Below are 19,628 nucleotides of genomic sequence, written 5' to 3'. Positions count from 1 at the left end.
GCTAATAGAGAAGTGCAGGCAGTACACTGCAGAAGTAGCTAGATGCCTCCCTATTTAAGCTGTATTTTTCAAGGTGCCTAGTTTGAATTACCTCCTTAGTAGCCCCCAAGTCCACACAAATAGAGACATGACTGTGGACTTCTTAAGATTCAGATGTTTAGTTCTCCAAATTTAGACAGAATTCAGAAAATAGTATCTAAACCAAATAGTTGCTGTGAATCAACCTAGTGCTGACTGCTCCACAGGCAACCTTGTGTGTAAAAACCAAAGGTATTTAGTTATCAAACACTGTAACTCACAAAGATTTCTGAAGGAAACAGTATGGATATTTCAGCTGTATGTCTGTGTGTGTATTTCAATACTCACAGCCCTGACTGGATCACCAAAGTCTATCTTCAACCTCCCCATTGCTCTTATGATAGCAATAATGGACTGAATGGTGTTACTGTAGACAACAGCTTTGTACTGTTTACATTCTTCTTCTGAATAACCAGCTTCATGGATAATCCTATGGAAGAAAAAAGTAAATAAATTCTCTATTCAAATTTAAAAATATTTATCTATCACAGTATTTCACCACACTTACTTCATTTGCTTGACAATTGTGCTTTTCCCCGATTCACCAGCTCCTGAAAAATAAACATACGAAAATTCACCATTAGGCTTTTACTAATCTTTGAAAATACATTTTAATTCTATACTTCATGTATTTAACCAATATAAAAAGCTTCAACAGGTTACAACATGTTGAGCATGCTACAAACTGATTCTTAATATAAAAATGTACCTTCATCTGATAATTTCAAAATCACACCATTTTAAGAACAAATCTCAGTTCTAAAAGTCTTTTCTTACAGAAGTGAGCATAATCTTTACACAGACTGTTGGGGTTTCTAATGTGAACAGGTGATAAGTTGCTCAACTTCAAAGGGATCTAAAGCTTAATTCCTCTGTCTTTTTAACCAAAACCCACTCTTCACACTGTATTAATGGTCTTTCAAAATTGCAAATGAACACCTTACAATTCTTCAAGGCTTCAGTCCTTGTAATGAACCGTCTTTTGACCCTAGCATGAATAAACCAACAGTCAGCCTACTTTTTGTTAGAACAGATGGCATGAAGTTTGCAGTCAACCTGATATAATTTTAAGCGCTTAACAACAACACAAAACAAAAAGCCATGTTAAAATACAAAGCCTAGAAAAACAGTATCTGTTAACAGACAGGGAAAAAGATGCAGTTTTTGCTGTCTCAACAATCTATCTTTAGTCTGCTTCTTACCCTAAAAAACATGTGGAACTCTTACAGCTGCGGTCTAATCCCTTCAGATAGCACACTCCCAGCTTTTCTGTGACTTGTGCTCAATTCTCCCTCTCACAGTTCCCCTTTCTCAATATAGCTTTGCAGAAGTGAGTACAATCTTCATACAGTCTACAGGTATTTCTAATGCAAGGAGATCACCCATTGTCCATCTCCAAAATAACCAAAAGAAAACTCTGACCATAGAAAGGCACTGACAAAGGCTGTACTTTTTTGTCTCCAAAAAAAGGGCAAGAACCTGACACATGACAGTCAACCTCATCTTGCATAAAATAAAGGTCATTTTAGTGCCAACACACGTTTACAAAGTACAAACTGTACTAAGTTTTCACGAGGAAACAGGGTTTGGGGGGGAAGGACACTTAACAGATGTAATTTACTTTGACTCCAGTAAGGCTTCCAATGCCACTGTCCATGGCAGCCCTTGTACCCAGCTGGGTAAGTACCAACCTCAGGGTGTCTGAAAATCTGCCCAGACAGCCACACTTAAAGGCCTCTGTCAATGGTTCAAAAATCCAACTGGAACATCTTTAGGCAGTCTCCAGCAGACAACACTGGGCTAGCACAGTTTAGCATTTTCACCAATGACCTGAAAGCAAAAGTAGAATGCTGACATCAAGGTTGCAGCTGACATGAGCCTGGGAGGCCAGGAAGTGGTTACCAGTGTTAGATGACAGAGGTGTTATTCAGAGGGTTCTCACATGCTAGAGGACTGAGCTGAGGCATCTCAGAACACAGGCAATTGTGAAGTCCTGCAAGGGGCACACAGTAACACATCCAACACATCAGATTTGGCACCAGTGGGTTAGGAAAACTGTGGGGCTCAAGAAACTGAAGAGTCAGCAGTGGGGCCTTGTGGTGATAAAGATCAACCACATTACAGGGTGCTGCACTGGGTCTGTCTGGGACAAAGTTAACTCTCTTCACAGCAGCCCTTACGGTGCTGCACTTCAGGTTTGTAGCTAAACCAGGGCAGCTTTACTAACTCTCATTAGTAAGAGAAAGTGATGGTTCTCTTATAGCTGAAAAATGCATGCACAGCAAAGGCATTTTCTCTTTTCCACCATGTCCCCAGCCCTAGTGAGTAGGCTGGGTGTGGACAAGAGCTTGAGAAGGGACACAGCCAGGACAGCTGACCTAAGTCAACCAAAGGGATATTCCACACAACATGATGCCATGCTCAGCAGTAAAAACTCAGGGCAAGGAGGAAGAGGAGTAGTCATTTGTTGTTACAGTGTTTGAACATTTTTTGTTATAATCTTCAGAAGTGTGGTTATAGTGAAGGGTCTGGGACATAATTCATACAAGGAGAAGCTGAGGGAACTGGAGTTTTTAGCCTGGAGAACAGGAGGCTCAGGGGAGACCTCAACACTTCCTACAACTACCTTAAAGAAGGTTTTAGCCAGGTGGGGTCAGTCTCTTCTCACAGGTAATAAGTGACAGGACAATAGTAAATGGCCTCAGGTTGCATCAGGAGAAGTTAAGACTGGCTATTAGGAAAAAATGTCTTCATCAAAAGCATTGTCAAGCATTGAAACAGGCTGCCCAAGGAAGTGGTGGAGACACCATCCCTGGAGGCATTTAAAAACTCTAGCTCTGGAACCTGGGGACATGGTTTAGTGCTGGGCTTGACAATGCTGGGTTAATGGCTGGACACAATGACATAAATTATAAGCTTTTCAAAACTAAAGGATTCTATGATTCTTTCCACACAGCCATCATGCAAGCCAAGGCCCTGCCTTCCAGGAAGTGGCCAAACACCAGCCTCCCAGTGAGAAGGAAGGAATTAACTCTGCTCTCTGCTCTGCTAGTGCGTGCAAGCCGTGGTTTTCCCTATTAAAACATCATTATCTTGATCCATGTACCTTCTTGCCTTCCTTCTATTTTTTCCTTATCCCAAGGGAGAGGAGAGTGATCACACAGCTGCGTGGGTGTTGGGGTTGACCCTGGCCAACAGCTTCCACTGCTGCAGTGGCAACAGTGCAGATAAGTCAAAGGACACTGTTCATTCCCAGAAGCCAGTATTCATTATGCTGTATCCAAGTACTGTACACAATTCTCCCCCTCAGCACCCAGTAAATGAGATAAAACAAAAAAACAGTTAAAGGTCACTTAGATGTTTAGAGGGCACATGACATTCGAGGAAAAGTTACAAGGAACTGGGCATTTTAATCCTAGAAAGATTGGTGTGGGGAGAAGGTTTGATATCTGTAAATTTCTGTCCTTTCCATAACACCCACTTGAGACAGCTTAAAGCAGAAGTAAACTTGTCAGACCTACACAACAAAGAGGTGTGAGGCAATAAAGAACCTCTAGCACAGCCAATGGCAGAGAGACAGGGGAAGGAGGTGCAGGGAACCTGCTCAGTGAAGAGGCTGCACTGCCCATAGAGGAAGTAAAAACTGAGCCTTGGAGATCTTCAAGGTTCAACTGGACAAGGCTCCAAGCAAACTTATCTATTTTGATGTTAGCCTGGCTTTGAGCCAAGGCCTAAACTAGATGACCTCTAAGAGGTTTCTTCCAACTGAAGTATTTCATTTCTGCAGAAATTTCTATACTCAAACACTACAAAGTTATGCTTTTAGGATATTCCTCTTATTAAACCAAATATGTAGCTTCAGGACAGGCTCAGCCCAATTTAAGACTGGCTGTCAAAGGTTGCCCCACTGATGTGGTTACACCTCTCTTTCTCCAACAGCACAGAACGAGTGCTGGCACCAAGAGGAGACACTGAGCCCAGAGGAACAGAGCTAAGGAAGAGAGCAGGCCTGCCAGCATCAATCCTGACTGCTTAATGCCATCCTGAGCTCATGTCAAAGCAAAAGACTTAGTTCTTTATAAACCTGCATGTTTCTTTATAGAGCAGCAATAGTTCTCAAGAATCTGAGAATCTGAGAATGGGAGTACATTAATATAAACAGAAATCAGACACCAGTACAAAAGTCAGTTGCTATTTAGACACCTGAAGCATTTATAAACCAAATAATCTCAAAATAGCTAATTATGCACTTAAGCACAAATAGGTGACACAAGTTTAAGATTAGCTTTATTAATGAAATTACTATAATATGCTTTGGACTAATATTTTCATTCAAATAATTTGAAGATGTTATATTCCCTTCATTCAACAGCAATTTTGGAGATATTAAGAAATATACTACAGCATTTAATTTACATAATCTCATAAAATGTTCTGTTAAAAATTCATCACATTTGACTAACCAAGAATGTCAGTGTCAGGGCTAGTTACAGTTTAAAAATTTAATTATTTTTGTCATACACTTTGTACTCCATTTTCTGAGTCAGATATGCATGATTCTCCATGGTGTTAGAATTCACATGTATCAAATACCTACAATTATCATAAAAACATTCTCAGTTTATAACCACATACACCCATAATACACAAAGAATAATTAAGTAATTTATTACAGAGCACCTAACATGAGCAGTGAGTTCCTGGAAGGTGCATTTCCCTATGTTATTTAATGGAAAATAGAAATAGTTACATTTGGGTTGGGTTTTTCCTTTAACCGCGCACTCAAATGACTGCAGCATTCCTCATAATCTTTGCAAAGTAGACAGGAAAATTCCACCTAACTCATTGAACCATACTGAAAGGAAATTCATTATTTTTGCACTCCTGAATGCAGAACTCTGCCAGGTTTTCTGACAGATATACTGTGTAAAATTCCCTCTTTTATCTCAGCATAAATAAGTTGCTCATACAGCAAAATGAGAACTAACTGTGGTTTAGAAAGTTTTGGACAGAAGCAAGCAGTATTAAATATTACATGTGACAGCTGTGTATGAAATGTCAGAGCTAGCTATACTGTCACAACCAAACACTATCTAAATTTAGACAGACTTGATTGAATATTCCTCAAGCATCTAGTAAATGATGCTATTTACTGCTTGCTATTTAAGTGTGATACTTGATTTTAGATCACTACTGTCGATAATTTGAACAGTCTTACTGGCGCTGCTACTATTTATTTATAACAAAAATATTATTTGAAAGACATGACAGTTCTGCTTAGACTAGAAGAACAGCAGCATGTAATTTCTGAATTTAAAAGAGGCATTTATTTGTTTGTTTATTTTTAAATGGAAATTTAAGTTAACTGTTAGGCATCACATTAATGGAAGTTTTAATAACTGATTAGTCCTTTCTTCCCCTTGCACACTTTGTCTTTTGTTGCTCCTCAAAGAGGGCTACACAATCTACAAAAATCTAATTAAAAGAATTTTAAAACTTTTGTTCATGTAGTTGAGTAAGAATATAACTTGAATTAAATCTAATAATCCTCTTACACCATCTTGCCAGAAAGCAGGTAGATCCTTATGCTTCCTTATGCAGACACCAAAGCATGGGAGCAAAGCACATCCAACTTAAACAGCAAAATTTCCTATTATCCCCATAGATTCTGCTATAATCTGAAGGGCTTCTGCATCCAAGTTTAATACTCAGGCTTTACCTTCCCCCACCATTATTTCCCAGCTAGTACTGTGCTATCCAGAGCACAAGCCATATGAAGAATGACTGAGGGAGCTGGGGTTGGTCAGCCTGGAGAAAAGGAGACTCAGGGGTGACCTCATCGCTCTCTACAACTTCCTGAAGGGTGCCTGTGGTGAGCTGGGGGTCGGCCTCTTTCTCCGGGCAACAACAGGCAGAACAAGAGCACACAGTCTCAAGCTGCGTCAAGCCAGATGTAAGTTAGAATTAAGAAGGAAATATTTCGCAGAAAGAGTGGTCAGATACTGGAATCATCTACCCAGGGAGGTGGTGGAGTCATCATCCCTTGAAGAATTCAAAAAAAGACTGAATGTGGCACTTGCTGCCATGATCTAGTTGAACAGTTAGAACATGGGCTGGACTCGATGATCTTATAGGTCTCTTCCAGCCTTGAACTTCTGTGATTCTGTATTTGCCTGGATGCCACATGAATTCTGACAGCACTGCATGAACTCGGAGCCAGCACATAAAGCCAGGCCTGTGACCAACCCCACCGCAGCACCCACAGCACGGGGAAGCTGACAGTCAGCTAAAGAGGGACTGAGATCATATTATGATTTTTCTTTCAAGGCCAGCTCTCTACTTCAGAAATAGAAAAAAAATCAAAGCATGTTCATGTTCAAAAAAAACCCCCAAACAATCAAAAAACTATTTAACGGATCAATCTCAATGAATCTTCCTCTTGCAGGAACCAAGTAAGACAAGCAGAGCTCAAATAAATTTAAGAAACAGCTAAAGCAATATTTGATTCTCCAAGCTGTGAATTGGTCAATTCCAAAAAGAAATTTAAAAACAATTAAAAAGACTGGGTTGGACTCGATCTTAAGGTTCTTTTCCAACTTAATGATTTTATCACCCTATGACTCATTACTATGAAATTGTAGCAAACACCATCTTAAAGTCAATATTCTTTCCAAATGGAGCAAATCTGTGTTTAAAATGAACTGAAACATTTAATAATTTGATTAAAATTAACAGGTAAGCAAAAATGTTACTTTAAACTACTTAGAATGTCTCATGACTCATTATCCCACACACTGCCTACATAGGAAGCGTTCCAGAACTACTAATATCTGGAACAAATGCTTTATGCACCCGTGTACCAAAAGGAATGAGATCTTAACAGTAACATTTCTAACCTGTGACACATTTGCTAATTGGTCACTGAAGAAACCAATCAAATACCAAAGTAAAAAGCAAGGCAAGCTTCAAGTTCACAGTATCCCTCTTTGGACAAAACCAACTCCCAACAACTATTTCTAATAGAATAAATATAGTCCTCGTATTACTAACATAGAAAAAAAATGCAGACTAAATAAAATAACTTAAGCATTAGATAAAAGCTAAAGAGAAAAATTGGGCTGGCTTTGAAATAACACCAAATAAGTCAGACTAAGGAACAGAACCCACAAAATGTACACAGCCTTGTATGTTACTAGAAGAGAGTTCAAATAGGACAAGAGTAATTCATTTAAAACCTTCAACAGATGTTTGCCAGCTTTTCTTTCAGCCTGTAGAATAGGACACAGCCCAGACTGACTTAAGCATAAAGACACACATGAAATTTAAAATAAAATACATGGACTTGTAAATTTTTGGATTCAGGTACTGTAAAGCTCTCTCTCCACAACTTTCCTATCCAATTCTGTCAGACTTGAACTTCACAGTAGAAAGCACAAGCTGAATTGTGCCTGTTTCTCAGCTGCCACTGGTCACAGCACAAACTAAATACCCAGTGATTTCTACTCTTTCTGCTATGGGGTCAGGAATCTCTTGCAAAAATCAAGTGGCTTTGTACCTTGGAAGTGTAATCTCTTAAATTTATCACTTCATGACACATCAGACATGAGATTAAAATTAGAATGCAAGCTGCCAATCCGTGTTACTGTACTCAAAATACATCAAGGCTAGTACAAGAAACCCACAGTGCAAACTCTGCTACAACCCACTGGACAGGTTGAACAGCAAATGAAGCATTCTCCAAAACCCATACTGCTCTGCCTGCATTTTCTTATTTTGTCCACTCCCCTTTTTGAAGGCTCCCAACAGTAACAGTTATCTACCACCATCTGGTATTCTTGTTCTGGGGCAGCTGCTAGCCCTTGCAGTTTATGTCCCTTTTCCCCTTCCCAACTGTTTTCATACAACCAAAGGGAGATATTACTCATTACTTCTAAGGTGGCATTAGTCTTGGAATTTCCACAGCTACTGGAGTTTGAATGTGCCAGGAATCTTTCAATGAATTAAGAATCTGTATGATTAGTATCTGGCAGAAAATACTTCAGTAAATTAGCCATGTAGTAATAGTGTGAATCACAGATTACGTCACTGATTTAAACCAGAGAAGTGACAGATTCTAAAATTATGGCACCAATCTCTTTTTAGAGATAAAAGAACAGAGATAATTCTCAAGGTTTCAGCAGCTGCAGGCTTAGTCCTACAGAAGCAATACCATTTATACCCATAGGCCACTGTCACTTTTGTAAATTCCCTAAGAAATCAAAAATTAATTACAACTAAGTATTTCTTTCCTAGGTCTTCAGTATTGCTCTTATTAGATGTTTGAAATCAATATTGTTTCAAGATGTTTGTATATAAAAAAATATAAAAAAAATTATGTTTTATTGTACATAAAACATAATTTAAGAAAACTGCTAAGATAAAATGTCATCTCAAGAAGCAATCAAGTATAAACTCGTGGTAGCATCCTGTATGTTTATTCAGGTCTAGGTATCTAATACTAGATTGCTCTGAGTTTCTTAAATTGATATTTAGTCTGTTACTAGAACAAACACTTAGGCAAGTGATAAAGACAGTGTTAATTAGTTTAGTATTGAAACAACAAGGAGAAAATATGAGTTTACATTTAATATAACCTCTGGAACCCAATGAATTCTAAAAATAAATCTTATGGTGAAACAAGGAGGGCACAGACTCCATTTTGCAAACCTTAAGGTAACTTCTATTCACATCTTTAGAAGTATGAATTGAGTTTTGAGCTACTTGCAATCTTCAATTAGTGCTTCATATCTTTTTATGACAAAGTGTTATGAAGTGTTCTTTTTGCTTAGAATTCAATCATGCGATAAGCAGACATCTAGCAGAAATTATGTGCAATTTTATGTACCATACAAAATTAAATGCAGGCAGCTTTTGAATACAAATTCTACCCAGCTCTTCAAACACATTTCTGTGTTTCTCAGGTGTTTTAAATTACTAGCGCCTGCTACTGCTACATAGTAGGAATATATATAATGATATATTTATCATTATGTGCATCACTTATACCTGTACAGAGAGTCATCTCACTATAAAGGAGAGCACCAATACAATGCCAAGTGTGAAATTTCAGAAGTTTTGTGCAACATTCAAAAGGAAATGTGGTACCTTGGAATTGAAGCTACTTTAGAAAGGTGTATCTGTTCAGAACCTACAGGAGATCTCTTAACCACCAGTATCACTGCCTTAGACAGGGACAGCGCCATTGCACTTTTTGGTTCAATTAAGACAGAAGCACAGCTTCCTTCATGTGAAGTGCCAAACCCAGCAGGACCACGACAAGCTGAGAGTCAAAGGCTTGGAAATAAACCTCTCACTTGTGCCAGAAATTAAATACAGGTGCTAATGCACCTTTGGAGATGCAAACCACTTGGTAATCATGCTTGCTGCCTGACAACTACATAGCACATCACCAGCAGCTAAACATGCATGGCTTCAGGTTTATCTAAGATGCCAGTACTGACAGCAGCTTGATAAGATTAGCAGTTGGCTATTTAAATGTATCAGAGGCCAGCATCCACACTAATGTCATCTAAAATACTTGGAAATCTCTCTCCAAAATTCAAAGCCCAAAAACTTGTTAGGATTTTGAATGGAACTTCAATATAGCAAATAACTATCTGCTCTACAAAACTGAAGTAAGATTTAAATTTGCTTCTTCAAAAAAATCAAGTGGCTTTCTTCTCCCATACAAAGTAGTATGCTCAGAAACAATTACTACCTAATTTAAAATCATGGTATGAAAGAATTTGATTAAAGATCTTCTTGAACACGAGTTTCAGTGGTTGTTGTATGTGAGCCCAATCTAGGAGATCAATGCTGACTGCTCCAAAACAAAGAAAGTCCTTTACTCTTATAATGTCTACCAAGAGAGTTACCATCAATTTCTGTCAACAGAGTACAGCATGCCTCATCCAGTCTTTCAAAAGTATATCTAATAAACCTCCCAGAAAACCACAGTGCCTTGACATTGCTCTCCACAGTGTGCTTGGCCTTCATGGCCTTGTACAATGCTCCATGCTATAAATACAGCGTGCAAAGACAGGCACGTTCAGAGGTACCAGGGCAAACTTACTAAGCAGGCTATCATTAATCACAACCAAAAGTGCTTTATAAAAAATTCTCCTCTGCAACAAAGGCACACTTTATGGAGGTTGTTCTGGCAGAAAGATACAACAAAACAACTTGAAATAACAATGTATTTTCATTGCAAGCCCCATTTCCAATTCAGAACAAAACTACTGTTGTTCTATCTACAATTTTGACAGAACCTACTGTCCCAGCTACCACATATAACTATGTAACTGCAGAGCTGGGACAATCAGAAAACTGAGTGTGCATTTCTGGCAAAACAGGAAAAATATCTCTCATGTAAATATCAACTGATTTTATTCAAAGCTCTACTTGTTACATAACACCAAGGCATTCGTTGCAAAAGTGATAAATGGGTACTGTCAAAGTTCATATCAGGGAAAATGCAATTACACTAAAAGCTCTCCCATTCTTGTAGAAACAAAGCAATAAACTTCAGTTCATGTAAATTTTCAATATTCATCCACACCTAACTTAAAAGAGTTTTTCATCCTGTAGCTCAAGGACTAAGATCTACAAAAATAAGGAGAATAAGAATATTGATAATTGACCTAAATGCACTTCAATGTCACCAACTCCACCAGAACTCAGATGGACTGAAAGTGACAGAGATTCAAATGTAAAAAGTTCCTAGATATCAGTGGACAATTTCTTTCAAATACAAACATTTTCATAACTCCTATTTATATTTGAAGCAAGAAAGAAAATTCATGAGCATAGTCCACCTTATTTTTTGTTACATGCACATGCATTTTACACATAAAACTGCCCTGAAGTAGGGCGAACAGTACTTAAAAAATACAGCTTTTTTTAGGTTTTGTTGTTGTTGAAACAGAATTAGTATTTAACCAGTCTCACATTAAACTGAGACAGCTTTGAAGTATATAAAAATTTCAACCCCCTCCAAGACACCCAATAATCCAGAAGCAAGGAGTAAGGCAGACACCTACATAAACAGGTGCTGGGCTTCAAACAAGAACGTAATCAAAGGCTGATCTAACCTAACCCCAAATGAGATAGATAGAGCCAGATGAGGCTCTATTTATATTATTTTCTCTATCTGCTGCTCTTTCCAGAACAGCAGATAGAGAAAATAATATAAATAGAGCCTCATCCAGGAATTAGATGACAGCTTTTGCTAGCTACCACTGCAGCCCTAAAGCATATTAGAAGGTATCCATGTCAATGATTTAAGAGCCTTATGCTTAAGCATTTATATGCTTTAGAAAGAATAGAACACCTTTGCCAAGAGTTTACCAGACTCATTAAGGATCTGCACACAGCTGAGAAATCCACTTTCAAAATGCTTCAAGACATATTTAATGCATCAAGAATACAGTCAGCACTTCAATTAGACTTCTCAACTTATTTTCAGTCCAGCACTGTATAAACCATTACTAGCAGACATGAAATCAACAGGATTCAAAATAACATTTCTTTAAATAAAACCTATAAATACTCAAAACAATTGTCTGGTTTACTCCCAATTTGTTTATTGCAAGACCCATAACTGCAGTAATAGAAAGTTTTAAAATTGCATTCCAATACTGCATTCACACTGTGTTCTATTTTAATATTACAACTTCACTGTTGCCTCCATTCTCTTCTCTGCTGTTTGACACTGGGCTGGCAGTTGCACCTCTTGCCCACAAGCATCTTGCACTCACCAAGTGCTAGGTAGAAGAGGATTCTTCCTAGTCAAGCCTACAACCTACAAAAGAGAAGAGCATGAAGAAGCACAGATCTGATGCTCCCTGTATTTGGAACAAAAAGAAACTCCTACCTCTAACGGGCAATCAGCACATTCCTTAACGTGGGCTGCCTCTGTCTCCTATTGTAGCAAAGAAATCTTTAAAAAGTGGGTTTTGAATAGACTTTAATGTGTCTACCAAGTGGACCTTGCAGGTCCTGCAAATTTCACATTATTCCTAATCCAATTCTACAGTGAACTGTGACATAGAAATACAGAAATTGCAAGCATCCTATTCTGCATCCATTTTCCCCTCCACCTGCTGCTCTGCATTTCCAGCACGCATCTCTGCTCCTCATTATGCTTTTAGTCAGGTCCTCATCAGACCATTATGAAATACCAGTTGAATTGACCACTCCAGCAGCAAACTAAGTCTAATCAGGACAGCCAGTCTGACCACTCAACCAGCAAAAAAACCCTGAATTAAACATTTAAAAGTGACAGGGACAGGGCAAAGCTACTCAGCCAGATGCTGCAAAAGCACTTTCCTTTTTAGCAAGACAGAGCTTCTAGAATAGCTCTGCTGCGTGTAAGACAACATCCACTGCTTACTTCCAGCATTCCAACACAGATTTAGAAAGCAGGCAAGAACCTCTTTAGTTTTGTTGGAAACTATTGAAAACCCCCAGAGATTCAGAATGTCCTTACAACAGTGACCAATAAAAAACTTGCAGCATGATTCAAACAACTACAACGGCTTTGACAAGTAAAAAACCCCAAGTCATATGCAAAAACATATTTTATCAACTTTGCAAAAGGAAGATAGGATTACAAGTAGCCATTTGATTGCACCAGTACTTTCAAGTCAAGAAATAGGTCATATTAAATTCTAGACTATTAATTATAAACCCACTTCACAGTTTCAACAGGAATTTTCATTACAGTACATTGATTACTTCTATAAAAACAATCTGCTTACAGCAATGATTGTAAAGCCCTCCCATCCATTCTGGTTGCCCAGATATTGTTAAATTTCACTAAATATTTAATTTGGTACCTTTGCTAAGTGCATTACTCGCTACAAAGGCAACATTACATTTCTAACCAGAACATTTGAAAAAGTCATGAGGTCCGGTCTATCTCAGAAGTTGAAGCACAGTATATATGAATGTGTTGACTCCTTTAAAGAAGTTGCTTCACAAAAAGAATTTTCTAATTTCAGTACCAATTTTATAGGGACATAGAATATTGAAGTTTACATGTATTGGCAAATATAAACACCAAGTGCCCATGTAAGCATACACCTATCAGTCAACACAGCAACTTGATTATCAAGTTGTAACAAACCATACCAGAGGTGGTCTTATTTAAAGCATCAGTGACTCTTAAATTACCAAAGCCAGAAAACCAATTTACTTATTCATCACATATTTAACAAGAATTTACTTGCTTATTCCTTATTTAACAAATCTCTTATTAAAAGAATTGGTTCTTAACGGCTTTATGGCAATTAGCCCCATCAGCTGAGATCCTGGAAGAACTATACCAAAAGTAACTTAAAAAATAACAGAAATATGTTTCAAAGGAATTGAACCAAAATGAAACAAAGTCAAAATCTAACCTCAACAGGTAACACACTTTCAAACCAAGGATTGGTGCAGACAGGTATCTGTGACTCGAGGTGATAGCCAGGCCTATAAGTTTAAAGCTCCAGAGTTTTTAAGAGTGTAAGTTTTTAACTCCAGAGACTTTGAAGCTGGCTCCACAGCTTTGCAAACTCTAAGGGCAAAACCATGATGATGGGAAGCTTCTTGCAAATCCCCAAATCTAATACTTCTTGTATACACCTGTCCTGTATAAGGATTATAAACAGTCACAAATATGGGTAATTAGTCTACAAAATCACTCCTTTACTTCCCATCCTTGCTAAGAAATCTTATTTTGTCCTGTCTGTTCCTACTTAATGCTCAAGGAGAACAAAATATCTAGCATTAACAAAAAAAGAGTTCAAATCTCTTCTTGCAGAAGCCTACAGTCCTGGTACACAGAAGTCCTAGCACAAGCAGTTTATTTTTGTCCTAACAGTCTAATTTCAAAATCTCAGTTATGCTTCCACTCAGAAATGTCACTAAGTTAAGCCACTAAAAGAAACTGAACTTCTAAGAGAGAAAAGTTTTGAGTAAGAAAAATCCAAAGTTCTGATTTTTCCAGCTACTCTATATCCCTTACCAACTTCAATACTTTGTGGATACAGAATCTCTCAGGTAAAGCCAACCAAGTTCCATTTACAGAATAATTATGTAATTTACACAAAGCCTGAGGTAACAGTAGGGCACTGAGCAAACAAGAGGAATGAACAGAACAGCAAACTTAGGTAAAAGCTGAACAATGACTAAGATTCAGAATTGGAAGTTTTTATTAATACAGGTTCTCCTACACATGTCTTGGGAAAAAAACCACAAACTTTTAACAGCTAATTATCAAATCAGTTAATATCTTTATTTCAGTGTTTCCATGGCAAAAAAAAAAAAAAAACAAAAACAAAACCCACCCTCAGACTTAACAGAACATCTTAAATATCTATTTTCTACACCCAGTTTTGCTGTACCACATTTGCCAGATAGCATGTTACAGGAAACACTGCTAGACAGCAAAAGTGACTTCAGAATTTTATGCCCTCTGAGCCAGACTCGTGGCTTGGTTTCAAATTATTTAGCCAGATTTATATGCTGGCTACTCAATTATTCCTTCTCAGAGGACCAAAACAACTGAAAGTTAAATGTGGCAGCAAAAGAACCCACTTTGGCAATATGAGTATTTAAATCACTACAGCCTAACTATAGCACAGAGCCCCAAGTTCAAGTTGTGCCAACACAACCACGCAGGGAGCTGCGCTGCAAAGTCTGGTTCTGATGGGAGTTAAAATTAACTTCACAAAAAGAAGCTAGCTGAAATCCACAACAACTTTGGTAATATAATAGATAGGACAGGATAAACTGTCATATAAAACAATGATGATACAATAAACTGTGCTGCAGAGAAAAAGTAAGAAGACACTAATTACATCATAGTTTCTTACAAAATTTATGAGTGATCTTGAGGTACCACTGCTGCTGGGAGTCGACAGCTTACCAAAAGTACCTTACTAGAGCCTCTAATTCAGAAGGAACACAGCAGCAGCTTTATCCTGTTTTTGAATGAAAAGTTAAAAAAAAAATCATTTCTCAAGCTTAAAATGTTTTCTAACTCTTAAAATATTTTTAAAATCCTTAATACTTGCTATAATACAACTAATGTTATGTATACATGACTAGACTTTTAAAATCAAAATTTTATAAAAGCAAAGTCACTCATAACAAAGCACATAATGGACAGTTTCTCTTTAACTCTCTAAAACAATAGGCACTAAAGTAAATTTTGTCTTAAGAATGCTAAAGAACTCACATCATGATATTATCATAGTGACTTTTTATAAAGTAACTTCCAAAAAGAGGAAATATAATAATGCAACAGAAGACCAGATACCACTAAAGATAATTTATACTGAAGTCTTTGCACACATTAAAGACCAATATGATGATGATGTGAACTTTTACACCAACATTCAAATAGACTGAGACAAGCACAAAAGAACTCACACTGCAGCAGTACAAACACAACCATAACTCAAGTATGAGTATGCTTACTGCACAGCCCTGAGTCTCCTCTCACAAAGGCAAGGGGGATTCTTACACTGGGACAATCAACTCACTCCACACAAGCAACATCCTGATTGGCACAGTCCAACTGCACCATAATAAAATGCAAGAGAACCCCTAGTTCAGAACTCCTGCTAAATCTAAGGAGACAGGCAGGAATGGGGGGCAGGGGTGCTCACAGTGACACAGACAAGACCAACAGCAACCAACCAAACCCAAACACTAAACACTTCTTTTACTTATCAGAAATCAGCTTTTAACAAGAGGCGAACTCCGTAAGCATCTGTAGATGGCTGTCTCTGAAGGCATGACAGGAAATAGTTTGGTAGAAAGGTTTTAGACTAGGCTGGCATAATTTATGAAGATAAGGTCAACAACTCTGAAATCTGCCATACTTGTGAGAAAAAAGCTTTTCTGAGAGCTCTCCTAAGTTCAGACTCCTAAAGTCTTCCTTGTCTGCAAGTGTGGAGACAAAGAATATTCTGGAGGAAAGGCAAAAGAAGTAATGGTACAAGCAACATAAATGTATTTTTTCAGTGCAATGTGGAAGAAGCCAGGTACTGCCAAGCACTGTGAGGATGATGCTGCTGAAAAGATGAGTATGCAGCAGGAGTCAGTTTGGCTGAGCAGACAAAGATGCTGGTCTGGAACAAAAGAAAAGCAGACAGAAAAAGATGCCTGAGATGTGAAGAACTAGAAAAACAATTAAATAGAATTGTTTAGTTACCATCTTAAGGAACAGGAAGCTGCAATGGAAAAGATTAAATGCAGCACTGCCTGCTAAATGTCACTTATCTTTAAGAACATGACATGCACACGTTGCAGTATGAATCACAAGGATCTGTTCAGGAACAGAGAGTGGCTCTGCTAGTCAGGAGCACAAAGGTATCCACTGAACTCACATCTACAGCTGGGATTATGCAGAAAGGAGACACACAATGGCAGCTGTCACACACATGGCCTGTGCCTTCCTGGAGCCCAGGAGCTGCTCCTAAAGAGTGTTTAGGACATATCTATTGCCTGTTTCATCCAATATAAAAGAACCTAAACACCAATTTGCTAAGCTTGGTGAAGGATGTGATAATTCCAAAGACAAAGTGCTAATCCTATAAAGTCACGGTGCCAGTTTGAATGTATTCATAAAACCTGATGAGTTTAACCTCCCACCAGAAGGCATTCTGCTAAATGAGGGACTGCCTGTTCTCCTGCAGTTGGCACAAACTCAGCCTTATGTGCTCTAGCTAATTCCACAGAAATGTGCTTGGGGATGCACACCTGACCAGGATCACATGTCCATTAATGCAGCCCACAGGCTGGTCACTCAGAATCACCACCTCCCAACATAAGAATTACATTCATTCTGCAAGCATCACTACAATTTTTATTTGCTGAATATTAAAAGTTAAGATGAGGAACCATGGAAGAAAAAAAACAACTTGGATCTACTACTTTCTCTGTCTGGAAGCCAGCCAAAACATAAACTGCTTTTCAGAAATCTTACACTAAGTAGATGAGTTTATCTGTTAATAAAATAGAAAAAAAGAAAATATTACTTCAATTAGGACACAAGTTTTGGAACTGTCAATTTGTCACAAATAAACTGCTTCACAAAAAGTTAAGTATACACTTTAGTATGTTGAACTTTTAGTGTTGGTCATATATTATATTGCACTTATATTTTTTGTTCAGTTCTCATGAAACTTAAGTTACACATTGATTGAAAATAGTATTAAAGTAAATAAGCTTGTTTATGTAATGGTTTTAAAAGATAAAATCATCAAATCCCATGTATAAACAAGCATTTTCCATCTGGCTTACCAACTACAAGATCAAGTTCAGCTTATTTCTAAGAATGATGGGTCTCAGAAATTTTCCAGGAAAGGCTCTCCTGCTGTTGGGATAGCACATTGAAGTGCACAGAATTACAAGGTTCAAATAACTATACATGGATAATGCTTGGAATCCAGCATTTTTATTCCTAATAGCAACACTGAAAATTTTATAAAGTGATGAATCAATTTACAGATAGGACAAAAGAACGCAGACAATCCAGTTCAATAGTATTTTGTGCACATTCAATATATCTGCTTACTCCTAGAGACAAGAAAACAAAACATATATCTAACATGCATCAGTGATATTGTTCACAGTGATGGGTCAGGTACAGCAATGCCACATCTCTCTCAATTAAATCCCTGCAATATCCTGCTTTAGAAAAAAAAAATTAGAAAAGCATATGATGGAATAAATTAAATTTCCAGTCTACAAATCGATTGATTTTATGAACACATCTTCCCTCAACTGAGCATTCTAGCTCAAACTTCAGCAGGATTCTCTAAACACCAAGCAAAAATAAAATTTTTATATATGCTGGAATAAATCCAATTTAATGGGTCAATTATAATAATAATAGGTGTACAGACACATGACCTTTTTCTACATATACAGGGTGTCTCAGATGCCACTTGCACATTGCATTTTTCTGGCAGCAGACCACAATTTTTACTTTTCCTTTTCCTTCAGTGTCTTTTTAGCAGAACAAACCCATAAATAGACGCAGGAGTACAACCGAGTAGATGATGAACTCTGACGTGTGGGCTGAACAAGCAACTGGGAAAGTGAGTGGTGAGAAGAAAGGGACTCTAGTGGAAATAACTTTAAATATTTTTGCCACCAGATAAAGCCTTCACTTCACATTCAAGACACCTGACAGACTTGCAAGGAAGAGGAAGGGAAAATGCTTTATCTCCAAAACACGTGAAATACATTTGAGCATCCATGGGTGTATGCAAAAACCTCATCCAGAGTTCACTGAACATTTAGGTAATCATTGTTTAAACCATCATGCCAGCAGAAGCCAGGCTGCCAGCCCTTACACCTCATTTCAGCAGGGGACAGGGAAATGCTGACCCAAGAGAGCTGCTGCTCACAACACCCTGGGAACCCACATGCATTTGACCATTTGTGCCATGTCCTCAGATCTCATGGGAGCCCAGCAGAGAGGCTTTCCAGCCTTAGAAACAGAGAATTTATAAAATTTAAGCTCATAACATAGGACTTAGTACATAAGAGCATTAAAATAGTGACAAAATCCATTCTTAAGTTTAAAGCATCTTTAAACAGACGTCATCTGTACCCAAGAATTAAAATGAAAAATAGGAAAACAAGTACCAAACTACATGCACTAAAAGTTCCCTAGAGAACACCAAAAAACCTGAAAATTCATTTCAAATGCCAGATGACACAAAGTGTTATATTGCCACTTTTTAAAAAGGCAGGAACATCTGCAGTATTGCTATTATCACACACAGGAAAACCTTTCCATACAACAAGCTGAGGATTCCAAAGGTGTTCAGGACTAGGCACGGTACCAGCCCAAAGCCTGGCAGATACAGGCTCCCACTTCCATTTCCTGAACAATTCCAGCTTGTGTTTCTGGCTTATTTCACAAGTTAAATTTTAAACCTAGAAAATCATTTTAGGATCTTTGTTCTTCCCATTCTAGGTTTGTTTCATTTCTTCATCTACAATATAATTTGCTCTGTCTTTTGTCCTTTTCTGGAGCCATCTTAGAATTTAGCAACAGAAAGTTATTTAAGTGGTCTACTACGTTTGTAGTGAATAGAGCTCTACAGGAGAGCAGAATCAATGTCGAGGGGAGTGAGATATTGGGCATCATTTAAAAACTTTGCCTGAAACATCACCCCTGAGAGGGGAGCGGCAACTCAGCAGCTATTTTAACTCGCTATTAGACCCAGTCTGGTGTAGCTACACAGAATATACTGCCAAACTTCCCACAACATTAATTCAATGCAAATCTTGCAGTATTCAACTGTCCCCAGCCTACAGTAGTTTTAGTCCTGAACAAATGCACTCTATGTACTCAAATGTACTTCCTTTTTTCTTGCAATTCTGAAATTAACCTTATCTTCACACACAAAGTACATCTTAAAGCACACAAAAAGGTAAGCTTTAAGTACTTGTGGGCAAAACTGAAGAATACACCATGGCACGCTATAAGTCATTATGTTACC

At 37.9% G+C, this 19,628-nt stretch overlaps 1 protein-coding gene across 2 annotated transcripts in view; it reads right to left on the bottom strand.

Annotated features, from left to right (window-relative positions):
* Positions 1 to 19,628, bottom strand: part of GNAI1 (G protein subunit alpha i1) — a 33,859-nt gene that overhangs the window by 13,316 nt on the left and 915 nt on the right. For both annotated transcript variants that reach the window (XM_063155605.1, XM_063155604.1), the window contains exons 2-3: positions 587 to 629; positions 367 to 508 (exon numbers count right to left, since the gene is read on the bottom strand). In XM_063155605.1, the coding sequence (XP_063011675.1) occupies positions 367 to 508; positions 587 to 629 (185 nt within the window). The remainder of the gene's footprint in view (positions 1 to 366; positions 509 to 586; positions 630 to 19,628) is intronic.

This window comes from Melospiza melodia, chromosome 4 (genome assembly GCF_035770615.1).
Source record: "Melospiza melodia melodia isolate bMelMel2 chromosome 4, bMelMel2.pri, whole genome shotgun sequence".
In the NCBI taxonomy this organism is placed as follows: domain Eukaryota; kingdom Metazoa; phylum Chordata; class Aves; order Passeriformes; family Passerellidae; genus Melospiza; species Melospiza melodia.
The sequence above is the reverse complement of the archived record's forward strand: the minus strand, read 5'-3'. Positions and strand labels throughout refer to the sequence as shown.